General features: G+C 39.5%; 1 protein-coding gene across 2 annotated transcripts in view; it reads left to right on the plus strand.

Annotated features, from left to right (window-relative positions):
- Positions 1-17,175, plus strand: part of ELL2 (elongation factor for RNA polymerase II 2) — a 47,694-nt gene extending 30,519 nt beyond the window's left edge. The window contains exons 4-12 of one of the 2 annotated variants that reach the window (XM_030004463.2): positions 928-1,091; positions 3,646-3,905; positions 7,235-7,359; positions 7,502-7,589; positions 9,349-9,913; positions 12,245-12,314; positions 15,714-15,885; positions 16,881-16,936; positions 17,053-17,175. In XM_030004463.2, the coding sequence (XP_029860323.1) occupies positions 928-1,091; positions 3,646-3,905; positions 7,235-7,359; positions 7,502-7,589; positions 9,349-9,913; positions 12,245-12,314; positions 15,714-15,885; positions 16,881-16,936; positions 17,053-17,164 (1,612 nt within the window). In that variant the 3' untranslated portion in view covers positions 17,165-17,175. Of the gene's footprint in view, positions 1-927; positions 1,092-3,645; positions 3,906-7,234; positions 7,360-7,501; positions 7,590-9,348; positions 9,914-12,244; positions 12,315-15,713; positions 15,886-16,880; positions 16,937-17,047 lie in introns of both variants that reach the window. The other variant, XM_030004462.2, reaches the window with a different exon arrangement.
- The last annotated feature ends 3,063 nt before the right edge of the window (positions 17,176-20,238 follow it).

Genomic DNA, 20,238 nt, shown 5'->3' on the forward strand with positions numbered 1-20,238 from the left:
GCTTTGTGACTTGCAGAAACGACGTGGTGGGACGTGGGATTCTTGACCCTTCCTGGAGCCTTGACGGGGAGTTTTTAGGGCAACTAAAGTGTTTAGGGTTAGCTGAAGCCGGTGTCCTTTCTCTGGTCAGACCTGGTGCAACGGCGGGTGCCGCAGCGGGGTACTCGTTAAGGGTGGTGTTGATTAGGCCAGTTTAAACGAAGCCACTGTTGGTCAGTCAAGGTGCCCTCCTGGCCGGGCTCCTCCAGCGACGCTTCCCGAAGCCCAACGCCTGACGCTCCGGAGGCGACCTCGCCGTCCTTCCCCTCAGGCGGGGTTTTTCCTCTCGGTGCCTCTTCCCGAACACGAATCCTCGGAGAAGCGGGCGGGTGGGCCCGCGGGCCCTCGTCGGCGCTGTCGAACGCACAGGGCGGGCCACAGGGAGGGCGGACATCTTTGAAAGCAAGATGAGGGGGAGAGCGGGGCGCGGGCCGCGCACAGGTCTGGAGGGGAGGCTGGCTTGGCGCCGGGGGCTACCGCTAGCCCAGGGCCAGCACCGGCCACCTGAGGGGGAGGAGAGGAGATGTGTCCTGAGCTGAGAGCCGGGCGGCCGGCGGAAAGCCTCCGGGGCAGGACCTGGCTGCCATTAGGGTGTCAGCGTAACTGCCGGAGTGGTCCCGGTAATTGTCACTGCAGCAGCCATCAACGCTGCCCTCAGCCTTCCTCTCAAGTACGGTTATGTGAGGAAATTGTAATTATGCAGACAGGTAAAACTGATACAATTTGGATGTGTAGAGACGATCTGAAATGCATTTGTGCCCTAGTTCGCTGTCAGAACTGAAAAACGTTTTTCTTCACCTGTTAAGACAGGTTTTAAAGTTCCTGATGCAACCATACTTCTAAACCTGAACTAGTGCTTGGGCTCAACTTTTTTCAATGTTTTTATAGTTCTGAAGCCTCGCAACTCAGTTGCCTGGGACCTATACAGAATAAAATTACAGTATGTGCAACAAGTGAGTCCTATCTGATGACCAAAGAGCGCATGACCCAGGCAGAAGAGGAGTCGCGCAATCGAAGTGCAAAGTTTATTAAACCTGGTGGACCATTTGTAGGTACGGTTGTATTTCATTTTTTACTGGATGTCTGTAAGTTTTTTTAAACTCAGTAATTCATCTTTTCAGCGTGTATTTGGGAAAGGTGGTGTGCTCAGAGATCTCGTGTGTAGGTAGCTTGCCCTCATGTTGGAGATTTGCAGCCTCCTGTTGCTACTTTTGGACATTAGTCTTTCACTGTTCCCATATTGCTTGCCTGATTAAAATTTTGACCATCGAAATGAGGGTTTTTACCACCCAATGCACTTAGATTCTCTGGTTTCGTAGCTAATGTTTTGGTTTTGTAACAGTACTTTTAAGTACCTAAATACTGTGCTAGACCATTAACCTTAATTTGTAATCTAAAAAAATTAACATTGGGGAAGTCTCATGTACAAATTCATAAACTTAATATGAAAAACTTTGCTTTTCACACTTGCTAATGCTGATTAAACTTTATTTATTTTATGTTGTGATCATTAATAAGCAACAATTACCACAAGACCATGTTTGGTTGGTTGGGTTTTTTTTAAAAAGTTAAAGTAATGTTGGCACCTTCCCATGGATTTCATCGTCTTCCACAAAACAAAAAGCGTTTCGCTAGTGTCATTCATTATTAAACTGTTCTGAGTACCGTTTCCCCGAGGAGCCTGGCACCGGCTGCAGGTAGATCATCCACCTTATAGGCATTCAGTTGTGCAGGCAGCGGTGGTCCTGCCCACAGCAGCGAGCTGAATCAGGTACATCTGTCTTTATTACGTAGAACAGACTCTCACTTGGCTGCAGCTGCAGCCCTCTGCCAGCACGGACATCCCTGACAGTGATTGTGCAGTGCTTGCTCTGCCACAGCTTACTGCAGAGCATTTTGAGCCAGCACTGTCATGGCTTTTTGGAGATACAAAACTAAGCGTATGTGGCCTTGACGCTAAGGCAGCGTGGCATGGGTTAGTACCGGGACACGGAGTTGGGACTGCTTCCCCTGTATTGTCTGAACTGCTCTTTTAACGGCAGCATGAGAGGAGCCACATGTATTTTAAAACACCTCATTGGGGAAGTTCTATTTTACATGTCAGTGATCTGCATGATTCTTGTTCGTGGTTTAAATAGATCTTAAGTGAATATTTAACATTAAATAAATGGGTCTGAAGACTGGCAGTAGGGCAATTACGATATTTGGGGGTACTTTTGTTTCAGGCTGACATTGAGGAAGCTCGGGGAGGACGGGTCTAGTTGCTGGTAGGGCACAGGAGTGACTCTGCAACATGCTTCATGCAGTACAAATTAGGAACTCGAGTTGTTAATCATGTTAATGCTTGGTTATGTTGTCAGTTAATTTTTTTTAAGTGATTCAGTGACATGACTTTAGGAGGTGTTTTGGTTGAATGCTGCTTATACAATCAGCTGTGCTGGGGGGTTGTGTATCTACATTGCATTTAACTTGTCAAAACATTTGAAATGGGTTCAATAAGCAACTGGCAAGTTCATACTGTTCTAAAAATGTAATTGTGTGCGTTTGCACTATTAGGGTTGTTCTTAAAAAGCAGAAGGGCACAGTCCAGGGAACATGCACGGTGGAAAGGTTATAGAAGTTTGGCCTCCACTGCAAAATGGAAACAAATTTTTGCTATGTATTTGCGGTACATAAGCACAGCTCAGTCTCTGTGTGTCTGATAGAAGAGAGCAAGCTACAGATTTTCTCACCAGTACTCGTTAAGTCTCCCTCATGTACCAAATGTGAGTTGCTGGTTTCAGAAAAATGCCTGGTTTGTGTCACATCCTCTGTTGGATTGCAAACAATATTTACTGCAATGATTTTCTGTAATATTCTGATCAAGCTTTTTTTTTTTTCTGTCTGATAGCAAATGCTATTTAAAAATGCAGAGAAGTTTGGGTCTTTTCTGGAAAGCTGAGATTCAGGTTGGGTGGTGTTATTTTTAAATCCTGGATGCATCACTTGCAAACACTTGGATTGTTCTTCCGGTTGAGAAACATGTCTTTTTATAGAGTTTGATCCAAAATGCTGTGTAGGCCATGTTTTAAAACTTATCTGGCCTTGGTCCCAAGAAGTGTTAAATATTTGGTGTATTGTTTCTGACAAACCTGGGCTTATTTAATAGGAGGGGAACATTTCAGCTTAAAATGTCGTGTAACTCAAGTGATTAACACCAAATGTTGGTAGTTGCTTTAAGCAGTGATGCAATTAATTGTGTAGAGTTGGTCTCGCTAGGCATTAATGGGGAATCTTTTAATTAGATGAAAGACCTTTGCATCACACTTTAGAGTAGTCTTAAAAAAAAAAAAAAAAAAAAAAAAGAAAAGAAAAATCCCTGATTTGGGGTATTCAGTGCTTGAGCTTATAAACTGGAAAAATAATAAAAGCACCATCTATAGAAGTAATCAGTAAAGTCTTCCTACTGCTCAATGCATCTTTACTACCTGTATTCTTATAGATCTTGAAATGCTAACTAGATACAGTTTTCAGCGTTTATCTGGCTTGGTAAAGTCTTTTAAATCGACTTTCTTGTGTTCTCCCAACCTCCCATGTCACTTTTTTTTTTTTTCCCCCTTACATTAGGAAGAAAAGTACAGGTGAAAAGAGGACCACAGAACATTCCAGATACTGTGCCCAAGATGAAGAAACCAACACCCGCGACCTCTGCAAACACGGTACGGAAGACTCGTTCACGTAATGCTATTTCTCAGCGACCATACAAGGAGAGGGTGATTCACTTACTGGCACTGAAGAATTACAAGAAACCAGAGCTACTTGCTCGCTTGCAGAGAGATGGTGTCAACCAAAAGGACAAGAATTCCCTTGCAACTGTCCTTCGGCAGGTGAGATCATGGAGTTTGTGCCAGCAATTTTTCCCTCCTGCTATTCATTTAATCATAATTTTGAGCTGTGTTACTCCAGTGTTTAAATTAGAAAATAATAAACAACTTATGTAATGCTCCTTGTTTGTTTTTCAGTAAACTTTATACAGATGCCCCAAACTGCAAGTCAACGTGAGGAAGGGAAAGAAAGATTGAAAAATCTGGGGGAAGTGGTTTTGTATTGCTAGAATGGCAGGAAGTAATTAACTATTTCTAGCTTTGTTGCTCCTAATGTCTTATTTTTTCCTCTCTCTCTTACTTGGACTGCTTAACTGCTTAATTGAGAGAAAATGCCATGCGTCGTCTTGATTGTGTGAAATAGTTTGTCATAGTACTTAATATTTCTTGTGACGAGTTTAGGAGAAGAGAAGTTTGGTAATCACATAGGTTAGTATTTCACTTGAATGTATTAGGTGGCCTGTCAATGGTACTTTTCTTCTCTTGAGATCTGTTAGATTTGCAATCCAGGGAGGGGTGTTCCAGCCAAACCGTAAATGAAAAAGGTGGTAGTCTGATTCTGAGCATAGTGTTTCTTTGCTATGATGTGGATTGTGTCTTTTTCTTACTTGAAACCTTTTTCTATTCAGTAGCTTTTCCAGTGCTCCTTTGAGCTAAGTTCTACCTGTATTTCGTTATCTATCAAAATTATTGGTAAGCCTATAATGTTGTATAGGTTAAACTTTTAGGCTGTGTGTTCAAGAGCGTCCTTTACTAATTTTCTACTAAAATAGTTCAGAAAAGGTTTCTCAAAGTATTGTATGATGCAGTGGGTCCTCCCTTACTTTTTAAATTCTCCCTGTACCCATAGACAGTGGCTGAATAATGCATGTATTAATACGTAAAGTAGGAATTTTTCCTGTTTATCTAGGAAAAAAGTGTTTTGGGACCAATCAAAGTGAGTAAAATTCAACATTTATACAGCTTTGGTTGATCTTACACTGAATTTTAAAAACTCATTCCCTGAATATGTTAAGTGTTGTTGCTTTGTTTGCCCAGTAAAATGGTAGGGTTTTTTCATCCTGAAGACATACACAATTTAACGAGAGCCATGTTCTTACATACAAATTGAAGTAGTCAATTTATGCTTTAAGTTGATTATAAAATTCCAAAACCTTGGCTCCATAAGAAGATAAAAGGTGCAAAAGTTTTCTTCTGCCCCATTATGCCTGTCAGTTTTTAAGGAGACTTTCTTGGAGTCTCTTTCCTGTGTGTGGTGTGAACTACCTCGAGGTACTGGTTTGCATTCAGAAATGGTCGTATTAGCAGCATTACACCCTGAAAAGCCTTGCTCACGTTTTTCTTAGCTTCATAATGAATTTTTTTGTACAAGTCTAAAATCAGCAGCCTGAACTTGCTAAGATCTAATACGCACAGATTTGCTTCTCTTATAATACAGATTTAGTTCTCTTTTTAACAGGTGAATTACTGTTTCCGGGTATCTTTGTTACTTTTAATTTTTTTTAAGCTGCAGCCAGACAGACATGCACACAGACATGAAATAGTATTTATCATGTTTTGGAGGAAAAAACAGGCAAAGCTGCAAAAAGTGGTGGTGGTGTGTTGATGAGTTATTCAGCATTTTGTGTCAAGCAAATTGACAGAGACTGTTTTTTCTTTGAGGCTTTCTCTGAAACTCTGAACAGGTGTCAGGTGATGAAGTCTAAACAAGCACTTTAGGTGTCAATGGTCTCCGGGTTTTACTAGCTCATTTTAACTTTTTGAGTATACTTTGTATTTTTCTTAAGGAAGATACAAACCCATTTTATTTTCAAAGCTATACAGCAAGGCATGCGCACGACCTTCTCGGGACAATACTTTGCTGTAATGAACCTGTGTCTGCAAGATGAAGAATGCATCTGGGCTGTACACCCCTCCTTAAACATTTTAGCACTAAATCTTGTTTTCACAATATAACTTGTTAGATAGGAGTACAGTTACTATTTTCCCATTAGGTAAAACTTCGATATGGCTTAAAAGTAATGGGATAGGTGAATAATTCATCTTCGTACTACAAGAAGTTTAGTGCTAGTTAAGTTATCGTGTACAATTATTCAGTAGAAAGATATAGTTTCTTGTGCCTCAGGCACTTGAGAAGGAACAGCAATTCTGTTTATCAAGACAAATGATGACATACTGTGGTTGTTAACGAGATGATCGAAAACATGCATTGTTCCAGGCACAGTCTGTGCTCTGCCATAGCAGTATAGCTGTGTAAAATGAAAGAACAGCAGGTGTCCTCCTGAAGTTGAACAACTCTGAATTTGTATGTGGAGATAATGTTCTTCAGTTCTTAAACAAACAAACAAATTAAAAAAAACGAATAAAAAACTAGGCCTCTCAACATATTTCATGCAGTAAGATTTAAAGTTTTGGCATAGTTTGCCTTGATTCTCAATGCTGTGTTAAAGATAAAGAAACAGATAGATCGTGCAGAGAGAGCTTTTCATAAGAGTATGTGTCCTGGTTTGAGCTGGGATAGAGTTAATTTTCTTCCTAGTAGCTGGTATAGTGCTATGTTTTGGATTTAGGATGAGAAGAGTGTTGATAGCACACTGATGTTTTCAGTTGTTGCTAAGTAATGTCTAGACTAAGTCAAGTATCTTTCAGCTTCTCACCCCCGGCCAGCAAGAAGGCTGGAGGGGCACAAGAAGTTCAGAGGGGACACAGCCAGGACAGCTGATCCAAACTGGCCAAAGGGGTCTTCCATACCATGTGACGTCATGCCCAGTATATAAACTGGGGGGAGTTGGCTGGGGGGGGGGCAGATCGCTGCTCGGGAACTGACTGGGCATCGGTTGGTGAGTGGTGAACAATTGCATTGTGCAACACGTGGTTTGTATATTCCAATTCTTTTATTATCATTATTGTCATTTTATTATTATTATTATTTTCTTCCTTTCTGTTCTATTAAACTGTCTTTATCTCAACTCATGAGTTTTACTTTTTTTTTCCCCCCTGATTCTCTCCCTGATGGTGGGGGGGGAAGTGAGTGAGCAGCTGTGTGGTGCTTAGCTGCTGGCTGGGGTTAAACCACGACAGTACGATTCATACATGCTTGCAGCAATTTGGGATTTTCTTACATCCAAATTTCTACATCCCAAATTGACCACATTTTTTAAAATTGGTTCTCGTTACATGACAGCTACTTTGATCTTCACATCTAAAAAAACCTGGAAAACTGGTGCGTGATTTTGTTTGCAGCTTTGATTTAGCTTTGCAGTACCAATCTTATTTCTGTAGTTTGCATTTAGGTATAACGAACATTTGTTTTCTTAAATGTCTTCCTGTAGGTAGCCAACCTGAATCCAAAGGATAATTCTTACGGTCTGAAAGATTCTGTGTTTAAAGACGTTCAAAAGGATTGGCCTGGATACAATGAAACAGATAAACAGTCATTGGAGTTAATACTTGCTAAGTAAGTTCAGTCTCTAGGGGAAGGAAAATAGCCATTTAGAAAAACTTTTTCTGGGAAATGAATGTCTGTCTTCCCTATAATGAAAGAACTATGACATAGACATTTTTGCCTTGTAACCTGAAATGTTGGGTCATCCTTACAGAAAATTACAGTCATCTCAGAATGCCACCAGCCCCAGTCGTTTGGAATCTGCTGTAATTTTTAGTAAAGGTGCTCCATCAACTTCTCAGGTATTTTTTATTTTTTTAACGTTATTTACAGTGTATTTAGATTTATCACACCTTATATTGGTGTAAAAGCTGTGATGTGAAGCATTGATATTGTCTTTAACACATGAAAAACTGAAGCATTTATTTCTAATTGGATTTTTTTTTTTTAAAAGGTGGTTGCACTGTCAAAGACTGAAAAAACTTATGGTCACATAGCTTAAGGGCTGTTATATTTAGTGTTCTGTATTTTAGAATGTTTATTAAAATACTCAGAAAAAATAAGCAATTCCTGCCTACACAGTATTTTGTAAATACACCTAGATCTCTGACAGAGACTACTGCTGTTGTGTTTGAACAGCCAACACATTGGCCTAAGTCGTAACTGTCCATCCATAGCACATTGACCTTGCAGAAGCCTAAACTTGCCTGTAGAGTTTAAAATCACCTGCTGAACTTCTTCGTTGCCCATTATTGTTACACAACCCTGTACTTTCTAGTTAAATACTTAAAACTGTTTTGTATTGCCACATAACTTGTTTATCTTGGTGCCTAGGAAGGTCTTCTAAAGACAAGATGTGTATGTGGTTTTGGTACATGCTTGCATTGTGTTCAAGGTTCTTTGTGATGTGGTAGTTATATAAAATATGCATAAACGTGCTAGTGCTACTGTGTAAATGTAAAGCTTAGGAAAGTCTGGAATAAGGAGAAATTACAGTAGTGGTCCACTTGGAGGATTTTTTTTTTTTTTTTTTTTTTTTTTCCCCGCCTGTTGGCATCATTTAAGCACCCATTTTCATTCACGGTAGCCCAGGTGAGGCAGCTCTGAATCAGCAGGTAGTACATCTGCCTTCTCCCAGCCTTTTCAGACTTAAAATGTGTACATCCTGTTTTCCTATCAATACAAGAGGACAATGCAAACCCTTTTAGAAGAAGCTTGGAAAACTCTGCATAAAAGGCATTACTTTTCCTTAAAGTTTGATACTTTCTGTGACTAAAACTGCACTTCAGTGCACGCAGTGTAGAGCAGTAAGCTGGGAAGTACAGAAAGTCTTTCAGCACTGAGCTATTTACATTTAAGTAGAGGAGGGAGGACACACCTCTGTTCTTCGTTAACTTTCTTCCAGTCAGAACATGAAATGGTGCAGGTCCCAGGGACCTCTTTACACCTGCCCCCGTACACACAGAATCTGGGTTTATTTCAACAGGGTGGCACAGGGCTGTGCCTGGCACTCCTACTTGCACATCAACACAAGCAGTGTATGCTTGCTAAAGAAGAGGATGCGAACAAGCATTTCAGCTGGAGAATAGCTGGAATGGTACCTGTAGCAAAACCGGGGGTTTTACCTGTTCTGATCAGCTTTGCACTTAACACGCTCTGATAAGCACATTGCTGTGTGCTTCTCAGGGCTGCTTTAGTAAATCATACAGCTGTGTGACAGCAAAAGCTGACTCTTAACCCAGGCCGAACAGAAGTCACTACCTAAACAATACCGACCTGACCTACTCGTTTTGGTGAAGCCTTTGATAGAGCTGCTGAAGAAGCTTTCTCCCAAAGCCTTTCAGCTGTAGATTTGAAGAACAACTTGCTAAATCATAAGATTAGAAACTGAGTGAAATAAACCATGTGTTTAGCTGCAATACTTCCTTGTTTGACAGCTATTTTTAGATAAGAAAGATGTGTTTTCAACAATTGCCTGTTCAGAAATGCTCCTTTTTCAGAACAGGAACAAACCTTAATCCTGCAGATTTTTATGATTTTTTTTTTTAATTATTATTACAGACATGGTGTTTGAATACCAATTTTAGCAATCCTCTGATGACCAAAAAGCAGAGGATATCTCGCCTGAACAGTCGAGTCCAGCCATCGTGCAGCAGCCACTTTCTTGCCTCCAGGGAGAGCACCACTGCCGCCCCTCGACCGCTGCAGCCTCCCCACCGTCCAGCCACTGCTACTCCTGCTCCTCTGCTAATGCCTCCCACACTCCTTCCCACTTCCAACCCTCCTCAAACTGGCAGCTCCCACTCCGCCAGCACCCCTGAGGGGCAAAGGACACAAGACCTGCCGGTGGACAGCTTCGGTCAAAACAGCAGTAGGATCTGTGGGCACCAGCAACGAAAATACAGCTTTCAGACTCCTTCGGTAATGCCAGCGCCTGCTGCGGTGCAGGTGGAGCCTCCCAAGCCAGCAGACGAGAAGGACCAAAGTTCTGAGAAGGTAAAAGAGCATAATAAGGAGGACAAAAGCGAAATGCAGGACGCTACGAGTGCGAGCAAGGAGGAGAAACACTGTCAAAAAGAAGGAACTGCCAAGATGGAAATATTGTTCCATTTGGATTCAGGTCAAGGTATTAATATGCTGCTTTTCCTAACTGCTATATGGGTAACCCTGGTGAAAAGGTGCCAGCAAAAACAGGGACTGGAAATGCAAATAGACCACTTGCTATGTATTAAGTGCTTTGCTATTATCCCTGCTTTATGGTCATGAAGAATCAGTATTTTTTTTCTGCCATTGCATTACATTGTAACTGTTAGTTTAAAAAAACCCAAACCAAAAAACAAAACCCAGAAGCTGTTCTGCTGGAACCTTATCTAAAATTAGGTTCATTTTTAAGAATTCTCACTCTGTAGTACAAAAATCATTAGAACAAAGAAATATTGAATAGATTTCTGTTGGGCAGAAACTGGTTAACAGGAAGAGCTAGATACTAGAAAAACACAAGGAATGGATTTTTTTTTTTATGCTTGATTTCCAGTAAACTGACAGTTCACTGAAAGTTACTCCACTTTTTACATCAGCAAGTTTTAAAGACTGCATGCTGAGGATAAAAACCTGTCACACATTTATTGCCTGCTAGTTTACTGAAACTGATCAGACATAAATGTATTTCATCATGCATCACAGCACAAAGTTCATCAAACTCTGCCTTTTCATGGAAAGTCTAAAACCTACCTAAATTGGTATGTGGTTTACTAGAGTTTTGGTTTGAACTGTGCTGTGACCCTCTCTCCATTTTAGCTGCAGAATTTATTACTTCGAAAGATGTAGGAATGGTGAACGCTTAAAATGGCATTGAAAAGCTAAACAGAAATGCACAAAGAATACTTGATTTCTTAACACACACACACAATAGGACAGAGTTCAGTTCCTTTGTTAAATCTGTGTGTTGTCTAATTTCAGAGGTTTGGCCTGCAAATTAGAAGTCCGGTTTAGCCCTTTCCTGTCATAGCCCAGAGGCATCTTCAGAGTGTGCAGGGTGCCTCTTTGAAGTGTTGTGCTTGTAGAGAAGGGTGCTTTGAGATGGTCTTTTCACATTTACCCTGGACATACTACATAGTGCCCACATGGCTTGGGATTGCTTTGAAAATATTTATGCTTGAATTTATAAACATGTGAGCATCTTTCTCCAGAAGCCAGTAACAAAAATCCAAACAGCTAGGGAAGGAAAAACTTGTACTGTGTTTCAAGTTGGTGCTTACGCTGAATCTTTCAAATGGACCGAGCCATGTCAATAAATGCACTTGAATTTTTGGAAATGAAATGCTCACAGCAAAACTGTTCACATAAGTTGTATTGTACATACTGTGACTATTAATATTACTGTTTGCATTTCTCTCAAATTTTGTTCCCACTTTTACACTTCTTTTTATAGTCCTGCTATACCACATAATAATTTTAATATTAAAAGCAAAAGAATTGAGTAGAACATCACATGACAGCTCTTTTTTCTCCCCATGACCTAAAGCTCAGATGGCTCAGAGATTGGCAAGAATGGTTGCACTTTAGCAGAAATACTGTGTTTAAACAGTGGCAATGTAAGATAATAATGAATATAAGGGATTGTGTGTTTTTTAAGCTTGCCACAAAACCCAAAATGAAAAGCAGAGAGAGATTACTAAAATAGTGAGTGTTCCTTCCTGTTCCAGCTAACTTTTCCCTGTGGTAGCTGTTTTTCTTATTTATCAAAAAGATAGGGGGCTCCTGAAATATTCCTTTAAAAAGAGGGATTAGAGATTAAGTGTACTGTGCTTTCATAATGCCATTTAAAAGAGCAAAAGAGCAATTTACAAGTGCAAATAACTTTCAAACCCAGTATTGCCACGCTAATGAGGAGCAAGTCTTTGTTGCAGGTTATTGAAGCCTGAATGCCAGTAACCCATATACAATGCTATTGACTTTCCTGCTTAGAAGAGTGCTAAAATTAAATCTAACTTTGGATATCTGTAATTGGCAGGGAAAGAGGGATAAAAACATGGCGTGAAAAGAACTTCAGCTTTCTCCTCTATTTTTCACTGGAACCTGAATGTTGAGAGATAAATATATGTATATGTATATATCAAGCTGTTGTCTTTTGTGCAGCTACCTCTGTTACTGCATAATTTGAATTGCTGTGCAGATGCCACGTCATGTCTTCAAATAAGAAAAGCTGACCTCGGGTTAATACTGCAGTAGTGCAGAACCTGTAGAATAAAGTAGCCATGCCTTCTTTCTAAACCCTGGTAGTACCTACTGTGGAGAAGGTCGTGTGAGCCCTATTATTAACTTATAAAGCTTATTCCAAGTAATTTACTGTGAGAATAAAACTCTAAAGGATTTTTTCAAGCCCATCAGGTTGGTATTGTTTGGCTATATTAAAAAATCTGTTCATCGCAAGTGTCAAAATTCTGCTTTTCTGTAGGAGTTACAGAAACTTCCACTGCCTCTGCAGAAGCTCCTTCATCAGCAAGTGAACAACCAGACTACTTCGAGTGAGTAAAATAACGATTAACTGTCTTGCCACTCATTGAAGCAGTTGAAAAATCACCTATAAAAACTGTTAGCTACAAAATGGAAAATTTACCAAAATGTAATTTTAAAATAGTGACAAGTTCCTTTAAGTCACCCAGCTGCCTTATTCAAGTACCTGCAAGTTTTAAACTCTGAGGTTGCCCCTTAATTATTGTGGGGAAAAAGAATTTTTAATATACTCTAAAAGAAGACTTGAAACATTTAATTTCATTCTTCTTCAAGAATACAATAAAAAAGGAATATGAATGTGCACTGTTTTCTTTTTGGAGGTGAGGCAATACAGGAGGAAAGCCAAGTGCTAAAATACTGAGTAAGTAAATTTGAACATCTTTCCTGTGTTTTCACTGCTTAGTGCATCTAAGATGGAAAGGTGGGGGGGGAAGATAGCAGACTTTAAAGTCCAGCATTACCAAGCCTATATATAAGCTAAAAGGAGTTAACCATCAATGTTATTTCTAAAGCTTTGATGTAAAATGGCCACTGACTAACTTGAAGCTACAGCAAAACATCTGATTTCACCATAGAATTGCAGACCAAAGAGCTAGAGAAAATAGAAAAACTTCAATGCAGATTTTGAATTCTAGCTGCTTAGTTTTGACTACAAAGCAAGATAAAAGTGCATTAAGCTTGCATTGAAATGCTGCATATCTACAATGACTGGCATATTGCAGTCTATGAAATTACAGAAGGACTTCCCAGTAAGTTTAATTTTAGCTCCTAAACAAGTCACATATCAGATTAATATTCCTACAAGTTAAAATTTACCTGCTGTATAAAAAAGGTTTTCATCCATGACAAGTATTAAAGAACTTGCTTTAAAATGAAATAGCTTTAATAGCAGAATCATTTGGTTGCCTAAATACTTTAGAATATTAAAACTTTTCTAACAACAGGATTTTTCTTTACTGTTGTAAAACAGAGGAACAGCTTCTGCAAATGCCCAGTGCCTGGGCTTTTTCCCCACTGTTTTATTGGTGGCCTTTTTTTAAAAATGTGAAACTTGAAGGAGGCTGCAGTGGAGTAACTGGAATAACTTGGTCAGTGCAACCTGCATTTCTAATAAAATGCTTTTTTGTGAGGGGACGGGCACGGTGGGGAGCAATGTAAAGCTCTTTCCTCTGTTGGAAGGATGAGTTTGAGAAGGTTTTGATGGGACCTTAGTGCTCAGAGCTGAAATGAGCACCACGATAAGTAAAGCCAAGATGAGCCTGACGCTACCTAGCAGTGCATTTGTGCAGCATCAGCCGCAGTAGTGGCGCTGAGCCCCCTTGTCATATTTGCAGTGCAGGAGGGGAAGGAGAAGTGTGTCTGTCTGTTAAAATGCTGCAAACTGCCAGGTTCACCAGCTTCTGCCCGAGGAATAATGTCAGCAAGGGAGGTCAGGCTTCCCTGTAGCACTTGAACTTTGGTGCATCTTCCATCTGCGTTAAAGTAGATGGCATGGTAGCGCCCTACATCATGTTTAATAGAGTAAGTGATGCTCCGTGGAAAGACTGAAAGTAAGTCTGGCCCTGCAGGGAAGCAGTTTAGTGCTGCGCATGTCAGACTGAGAACTCAAACCTACATTTAATTCCTGGCCTCTGCTGGGTGAAAGTGGACAGATTCAGCTCTTTGCTGTCTGCTTCCCGATCAGCTGAGGACAGTGATACTGAGGATCAAAGTATATGGTTATTTGATGTAATCTAATATTAAAGTGGGATGCCAATAGTCATTGCTAAAAGTTAAAAAAAAAACAAACAACCAAAACAAACCAAACCCCAAAAACACACACACACACACACAAAAAAAAAAAAAAAAAGCCTTCATGCAAGATTTCATACAGTTGGTTTAGTTCTGAGTGGGAGTAAGAACTCTAATGACAAATTCTCTGTGAAAGGAGCAACCTCTGGAACAATCTCACAGGTAACCTACTGGCCACAGTGTCTTGGAAAAAAATTAGGTCACACTGTTTCAGACACCTGCCTGATCATTACAGAAAGACTGAAACCTGAGAGCACCTGCAATTTGATCCAGTTTAAAAGACTTTGATAGTTTATTCCAGCTTCTCTTACTGTCTCTAAGAGCTACATAATTCATGAGTATAATCACAGCTTTCGCATAAAGATATACTTTCTATCTTAATATAAAGTTTATGAGAGTAAAGGAAGTCCAGCTTTCTAAGCAAAGCTTATGTAAAAGCTAGAGGAAAAAAAACAGATTCACATTTCTCCCCACTTCTACTCATTTCTTCCCTCTCCACACACTTACATTGTGAGTGCTTTGCTGGTCTCTTGTCCTGTGCAGGACTCTTGCTGCAGGATGTAACTGTGCATAAGCCAGTACTCCACACTATTGCTACACGGGTACCTCCCAAAATGTTGAAGTCATCTTTAGTTTTCCTTTAAAAACTGTTTAATACTCCAATCAGGTGCATCTGGCCTGGGATACATCACCAGCAAAAGTTACCTGTGTTGGTACAGACTTTCAACTTGTTAAATTTTTACTGCTCATTAAAATTAATCTAAGGGTGGTTTGAAGGATTTGTCCCCATGTGGAGGTGCCATATCGTCCAAACAGAAGCAGGTCTTTAGGCTATGAGGATGAGAAGTATTGGTGTGATGGCAGTGGGAAATTATATCTATTACTTGCATTGACGCTTCATCTCAGATTTGTATAATGAGCTTGTTAAATCCGTTCATGTTGATTTGAGGGAGAGAGGAATGAAGAAAGTTTCAATTGCATCAGTGGCTTTAAGCATTTATGGGTTGCTCTCCTTAGGAAGTGATGTGATGGGCTTTTCTTTAGTTTCAGACTTCTCCACAATTTGTTTCTGCTGCTGTATTGCATATGCCTTAGTTGAATGGACAACAATGGAACTGGTCTTCACTAAAATAATCAAATTTTATCATTAACTATGCTTTGCTGTTAGGCACAAATGTAGCCAAAAACCTAAGCTGTATCCAACTCCGTAAATGCAGTCCCTTCCAAACATGTAAGGAAAATGAATTTTCAAAAGTAAATATGGCTTAATTAACCTGTCCCTTCATAGAAAGAGATTATAATCTAGCAGTTTCTCTTCTTTCACTGAGGCTGATACATTTATTGGTCGTTCTATATTTGAATGATTGCTAATGTTTTCTAAGTATGCTACAATTTTTTTTGCTTCTGAATAAAAACTCTAAACAGTAAAATATTAGCAAATAACTGTCACAAAAATATGCTAGATTTCTATAATTACCTAAATACATTCTCTTAGAGCACATGTACTTACGTGTAGAGGCAAAGTCAGTCACATAGTTAACTGATTGGGTGTCTATGCTTGATATTGACTACAAAATGTCCTTGGTGTAAAATTGCATGTATGCATATTTTTCCATTAGAAAATACGTAACTGTAGTCTCACATGAGCAACGCCAGAGTTACAAGAATGACTTCAATGCAGAGTATGATGAATACCGGAGTTTGCATGCTCGGATAGAGAGTATCAACCAGAGATTCATGCAGTTTGATGCACAACGGAAGCTTCTTTCTCCAGGGTCCAAAGAATATCAGGTAAAGAAGGATAAAACTGTGAAGATTGCATTTCATCTCCCTCTCATACCTTCCAAAAGTCCACATTTTCAGCACAGGCAGACTCTTCAGTATATTTGTCTGTTAAATCATACTGACATGGTTTTGAAAGACTTGCCAGGCTCAGTGTCTGAGACTGAGTAATAGCTGGAATTACCAGACTGGGTCAGGCTTTGCTGACTGCCTCAGCATCCTGGCCAGGTGAGGGGGTGCAGTTACACAGAGGCGGGAGAAGATTGGAAGTGCGTGGAAACCAGCAGCTGTAATCCCAAAGCTTTCCCGACCCTCTATTTCCCATGATTTTATACGCTTAACTAAACCTACAGCCACAATTTACTCATCTTCCAGGTGGCTGATCCTACCTATGATTTTAGCAGAGAAGGGTGTTAAAAACCTGATATTCTGGCTTTCCAGCCTGGACTTCTCTTATTTGGACATACAAATTCTACATGTTCAATATCAGAATTCTTTAATTCTGTGTGCACACTGAGGATTTTTGGTTGGCTGTTATTTAGCTTTTGGCCAGATTGCAAATGTATTTGTGAGCAGAAGGAGTGTTTTAAAATCCCTGGTATTGCTCAATCGGACAAAGGGAAACTTTGCAGAATTTACATACATGCTCAAACTCTGTGTGGGCTAGCTCTGATTTTTGAAGCATGGCAAAACACTGCAAAAAGTTGTTCAGCCCTCAAACTCCACCTGTTTGAGCTGTCTGTGAATGCACAGCAGCATGAGCGACTTCTCAAAGGGAATCTTTGAACACGTGCTCCTTTTGTTGCCTATTTACAGGTTTAATTGCAGATCTTGGGTGATGTAGGGAGGTGGGGGTTTATTTTTGCAATGCAGAAGAGTGGTGGCTCATGGATAAGAAAACATCTTGAGTAAAACAATGTATTTTTAGAGTTTTACATAAATTTGAGTTTTCTGGTAGTAGTGAAATGTTCTTCATATCGTCTTTGTGGTTTTTTTTCTTGAAGGTCCTTCATGAGGAAATCTTAGAAGAATATCAAAAGGTAAATCAGATTTGTTGGAGGTGGTAATCACTGAGACTAGCTCAAAGCTATCTGTAAGCAAAGGACACAAAATATTAAACTCCGCAGAAATGTTTTCATGCCCTAATTTTCTTTTTATCTTATCTTTACAGTGTAGCCCCACCTACTATCAAGACAAGAGTAGGTGTGAGTACCTCCACAGGAAGCTGTCTCATATTAAGAGACTAATAGGGGAATTTGACCAACAGCAAGCAGGGTCATGGCACTGATCTGCTTTGACCACGACATGTGAATGAAAAGAAGTGTATTTATTTAAAATTTAAGTTTAGTTGCTGTAAGATTCTGAAAATTAGTATCAAACTTTTATGTTACGAAGTTTCAGTATTAGCAGACTTAAGTTAACTACTTTTGTTGTTGATGTTGCTTATATGCATATTTGAAGCTGCTTTTTCTGGTCCTTTTTTTTCTTCAAGACTTATGTTGTCCATTGAAATAATTTTATCAGTAGGTGCTGGGGACCCAGTACCTCTACTATGAACTTGTGCACATTTTAAGAAAATATTGTAGCAAATCAAAATGTTACTGGATAGATATAAGGCTGTTTTCTGACCTTCTTTGTTAATGAAAACTCTTTGCCTTAAGTGGTAGAAGGCTTAGAAATTTGCACAAAATATAAAAAAAAAATCACATTGTTTTGGAGGGTTAAAGAGGCATGTATGTGTGCTGTATACAGCCCATTTTGTTACAACAGAAATTCACCCCTGCAACTTAAACCCCCCATTGCAGTGGTTGCCTTAAGGTGTTTGCTTGTGTATATTTAGTGTAGTTAAATTGTTAGCTACACTGCTTCCCACTTTGCTGTAGAACCTGGGAAGCACTACGTGGCCTACCAGTGTCTGGAAGTGTGTGCTTGTACTGTGTGTGTGCAAGAATGTGTGCATGTGAGCATGTGTGATGGGGAGAAAAAAAAAAAAAGCTGCTACTCTAAGTAGGCCAAATGCTCAGGTTAAAACAACTGACGAGCGTTGCTGTGGGTTTTTCCTAGAAAATCGCTACTTCTATTATGGAAGATGACAGCATTTCCATTTCAATAGTTTGTCAGCTTTAATAATATTGGGGAAATTGATACTTTACAAAAATGAAACAGATATATAGTTTTGGGGCAAGATTATAAAATTAAACATGTAGGTTACCTATTTATATACTACTATAAAGTATTTTTTGAAGAGAGATATGCAAAGAAGCTATTGCCTACATGAAATATATATTTAAAGATTTTTGTCCTGGGTGCCAGGAATATAACAAAGAACAGATATATTTAACTAGAAAATACTGTGATCATGAAACAGCACAAACTTTCATTTCATGCAGTTTTTTGGTTTGTTTTGATATAAACCATTGCTTATTTATCATGTGAAAACACAGGTCATTTAGTCAAAATTGAGCAAAGTCTTTGTGTGTCTTACTGTGTTTGTCTTTTCAAAATGATGCCAAATTGAAAAGGGAAGCATTGTGTTTTTAAATCTGATGTTGGAATTTTTGCCAAAATTTTAGTAGCATCATTAATATACTTTATCTCCAGCATCAAAAAAACCTGTTGTGCATCACTCTAAACCAGAAAATGTTTGATTGCCAGAAAACATGTGTTCAGGTAAATGGGACCAATTGAATTTTTGCCTTAAATTTGTGGGTTCAAAGATGTTATGTTCATGAAGATGGAATAGCAAGCGAGATGCGTCCCTTGCTGTTGCATGGCAGTGATATTTGTGTTACCTACTTGAGACCAGGTTGACTTTGGGACCCTTGGATTAGTGCAGTTTTCAATGCCACATTTCGAATGGCAGAATGAAGAGAAAACTTCTTGCTTCCCAGTAAGAGCTGCATTCATCTAGGTTTAACAACTGAATTTTGTGAAAATCACTGCAGTTCTGCTGCAGGTGCACTGGGTGGTTAGCTTTCAACCTAGAAACAAAGTAGCTATTCAGATTAAAATAATGTGAAGTTCCTAATGTTGGGACCAATTTCAACAGTTCTGTGTTCTTCATCTAAACTGTGTGCCTGGATCTGACATTAACTGCCATTATGGGACACACAAGGCTGCTACAACTGTCTTGATGTGTTGCAATCGTTCATAGTGCTATCACTGTATAACCAAGACCCAGTGCAATTAATTGATTTTTATTTTTTTTCCCCACCTTTTACCATTGACCTGTATTCGCATGCATCTTCTGGTTTACAGGCTGCGTATGTGTTGCAGCTGGAGGTTAGTGCTGCTTCAGAGGTTCCGCGCTGCCTGTCATCATCAGATCTGACAAGCTACTGTAAAGGCCTTAACTGAAGGTTTTGCCCATTTGCATTGAGCATTTCTGAAGCCAGCCTGTCCATTGCAAAATAGTGCTGTAAATCCACATATCTCTTGTTGCCCTGGAGTTGACATTCCAGTTCAGCAAATGTTGAGAGCCGGTTGAAGTCAGGCCTCTGACTGTATTGTTGCCTTTCCTGTAAAACTGGCCTGCTCACTCAGAGAAACAAACATTGCCCGTGGTGGCATCTTGGCTGGGGTTACACTACTACAAACCTGAAGCACATGATTGATGTAGAGAAGGGGCAACTCTGTGTGTCTCCTTAGCGGAAACTGTGAATCTCACTACAGTTTGTAAAAAAAAAAAAAAACAAAAAAACAAAAAAAAAAAACCCAAACAGATGGTTAAAAGGCAGGCAATAGCCCATTCCAGTTGGCTGAACAAAACATAGGTTAGGAGGATTGGTTTCCAGTCTTGCTAGAGTTTGAGGGAGAAAAACTGTGCCCAAAGTAATATTTTTTAAAATTGTAGATGTGCTCTAAACTGTCACTTGAATCAGCTCACTTGAGTGCTTTTAACTCTTCAGTTCACCTTGCCAGTTATCAAAAAAAAAAAAAGTTATTCAGATCTTTTAAAAGAGTTTTGTAAAACATGTAGACAAGTGTTGGAATTGGAGGCAAGGTACTACTTCAGTTTTTAAACAGAAATTGGGTTAAAAGTGTTGATATTGTAACTTTGCTTATTTGCTAACTTTTTGAAAATAGTGATGTTACAACCAGTCTTTCTAGATACGTAAGTGTTGATTCATGGCTACTTTGAAGTATAGTTCCTTTCATAAGTTTACTATCATTTGTTTCTGTACCTGATGGGGGAAGGATGTAGCCAGCAATTCCATAACCTTCTTCTGGGGAAGGATATGAAATTGATCAAGGGATGACAGTATTTGGGAGCATGAAGGCTTAAAAGAGGGCTGTGAATCCCCCTTTCTGACTTGAGAGTATTTTACAACTTCTTCAATTGTTTCCATACAAACTGTATTA

This window comes from Aquila chrysaetos, chromosome Z (genome assembly GCF_900496995.4).
Source record: "Aquila chrysaetos chrysaetos chromosome Z, bAquChr1.4, whole genome shotgun sequence".
Lineage (NCBI taxonomy): Eukaryota > Metazoa > Chordata > Aves > Accipitriformes > Accipitridae > Aquila > Aquila chrysaetos.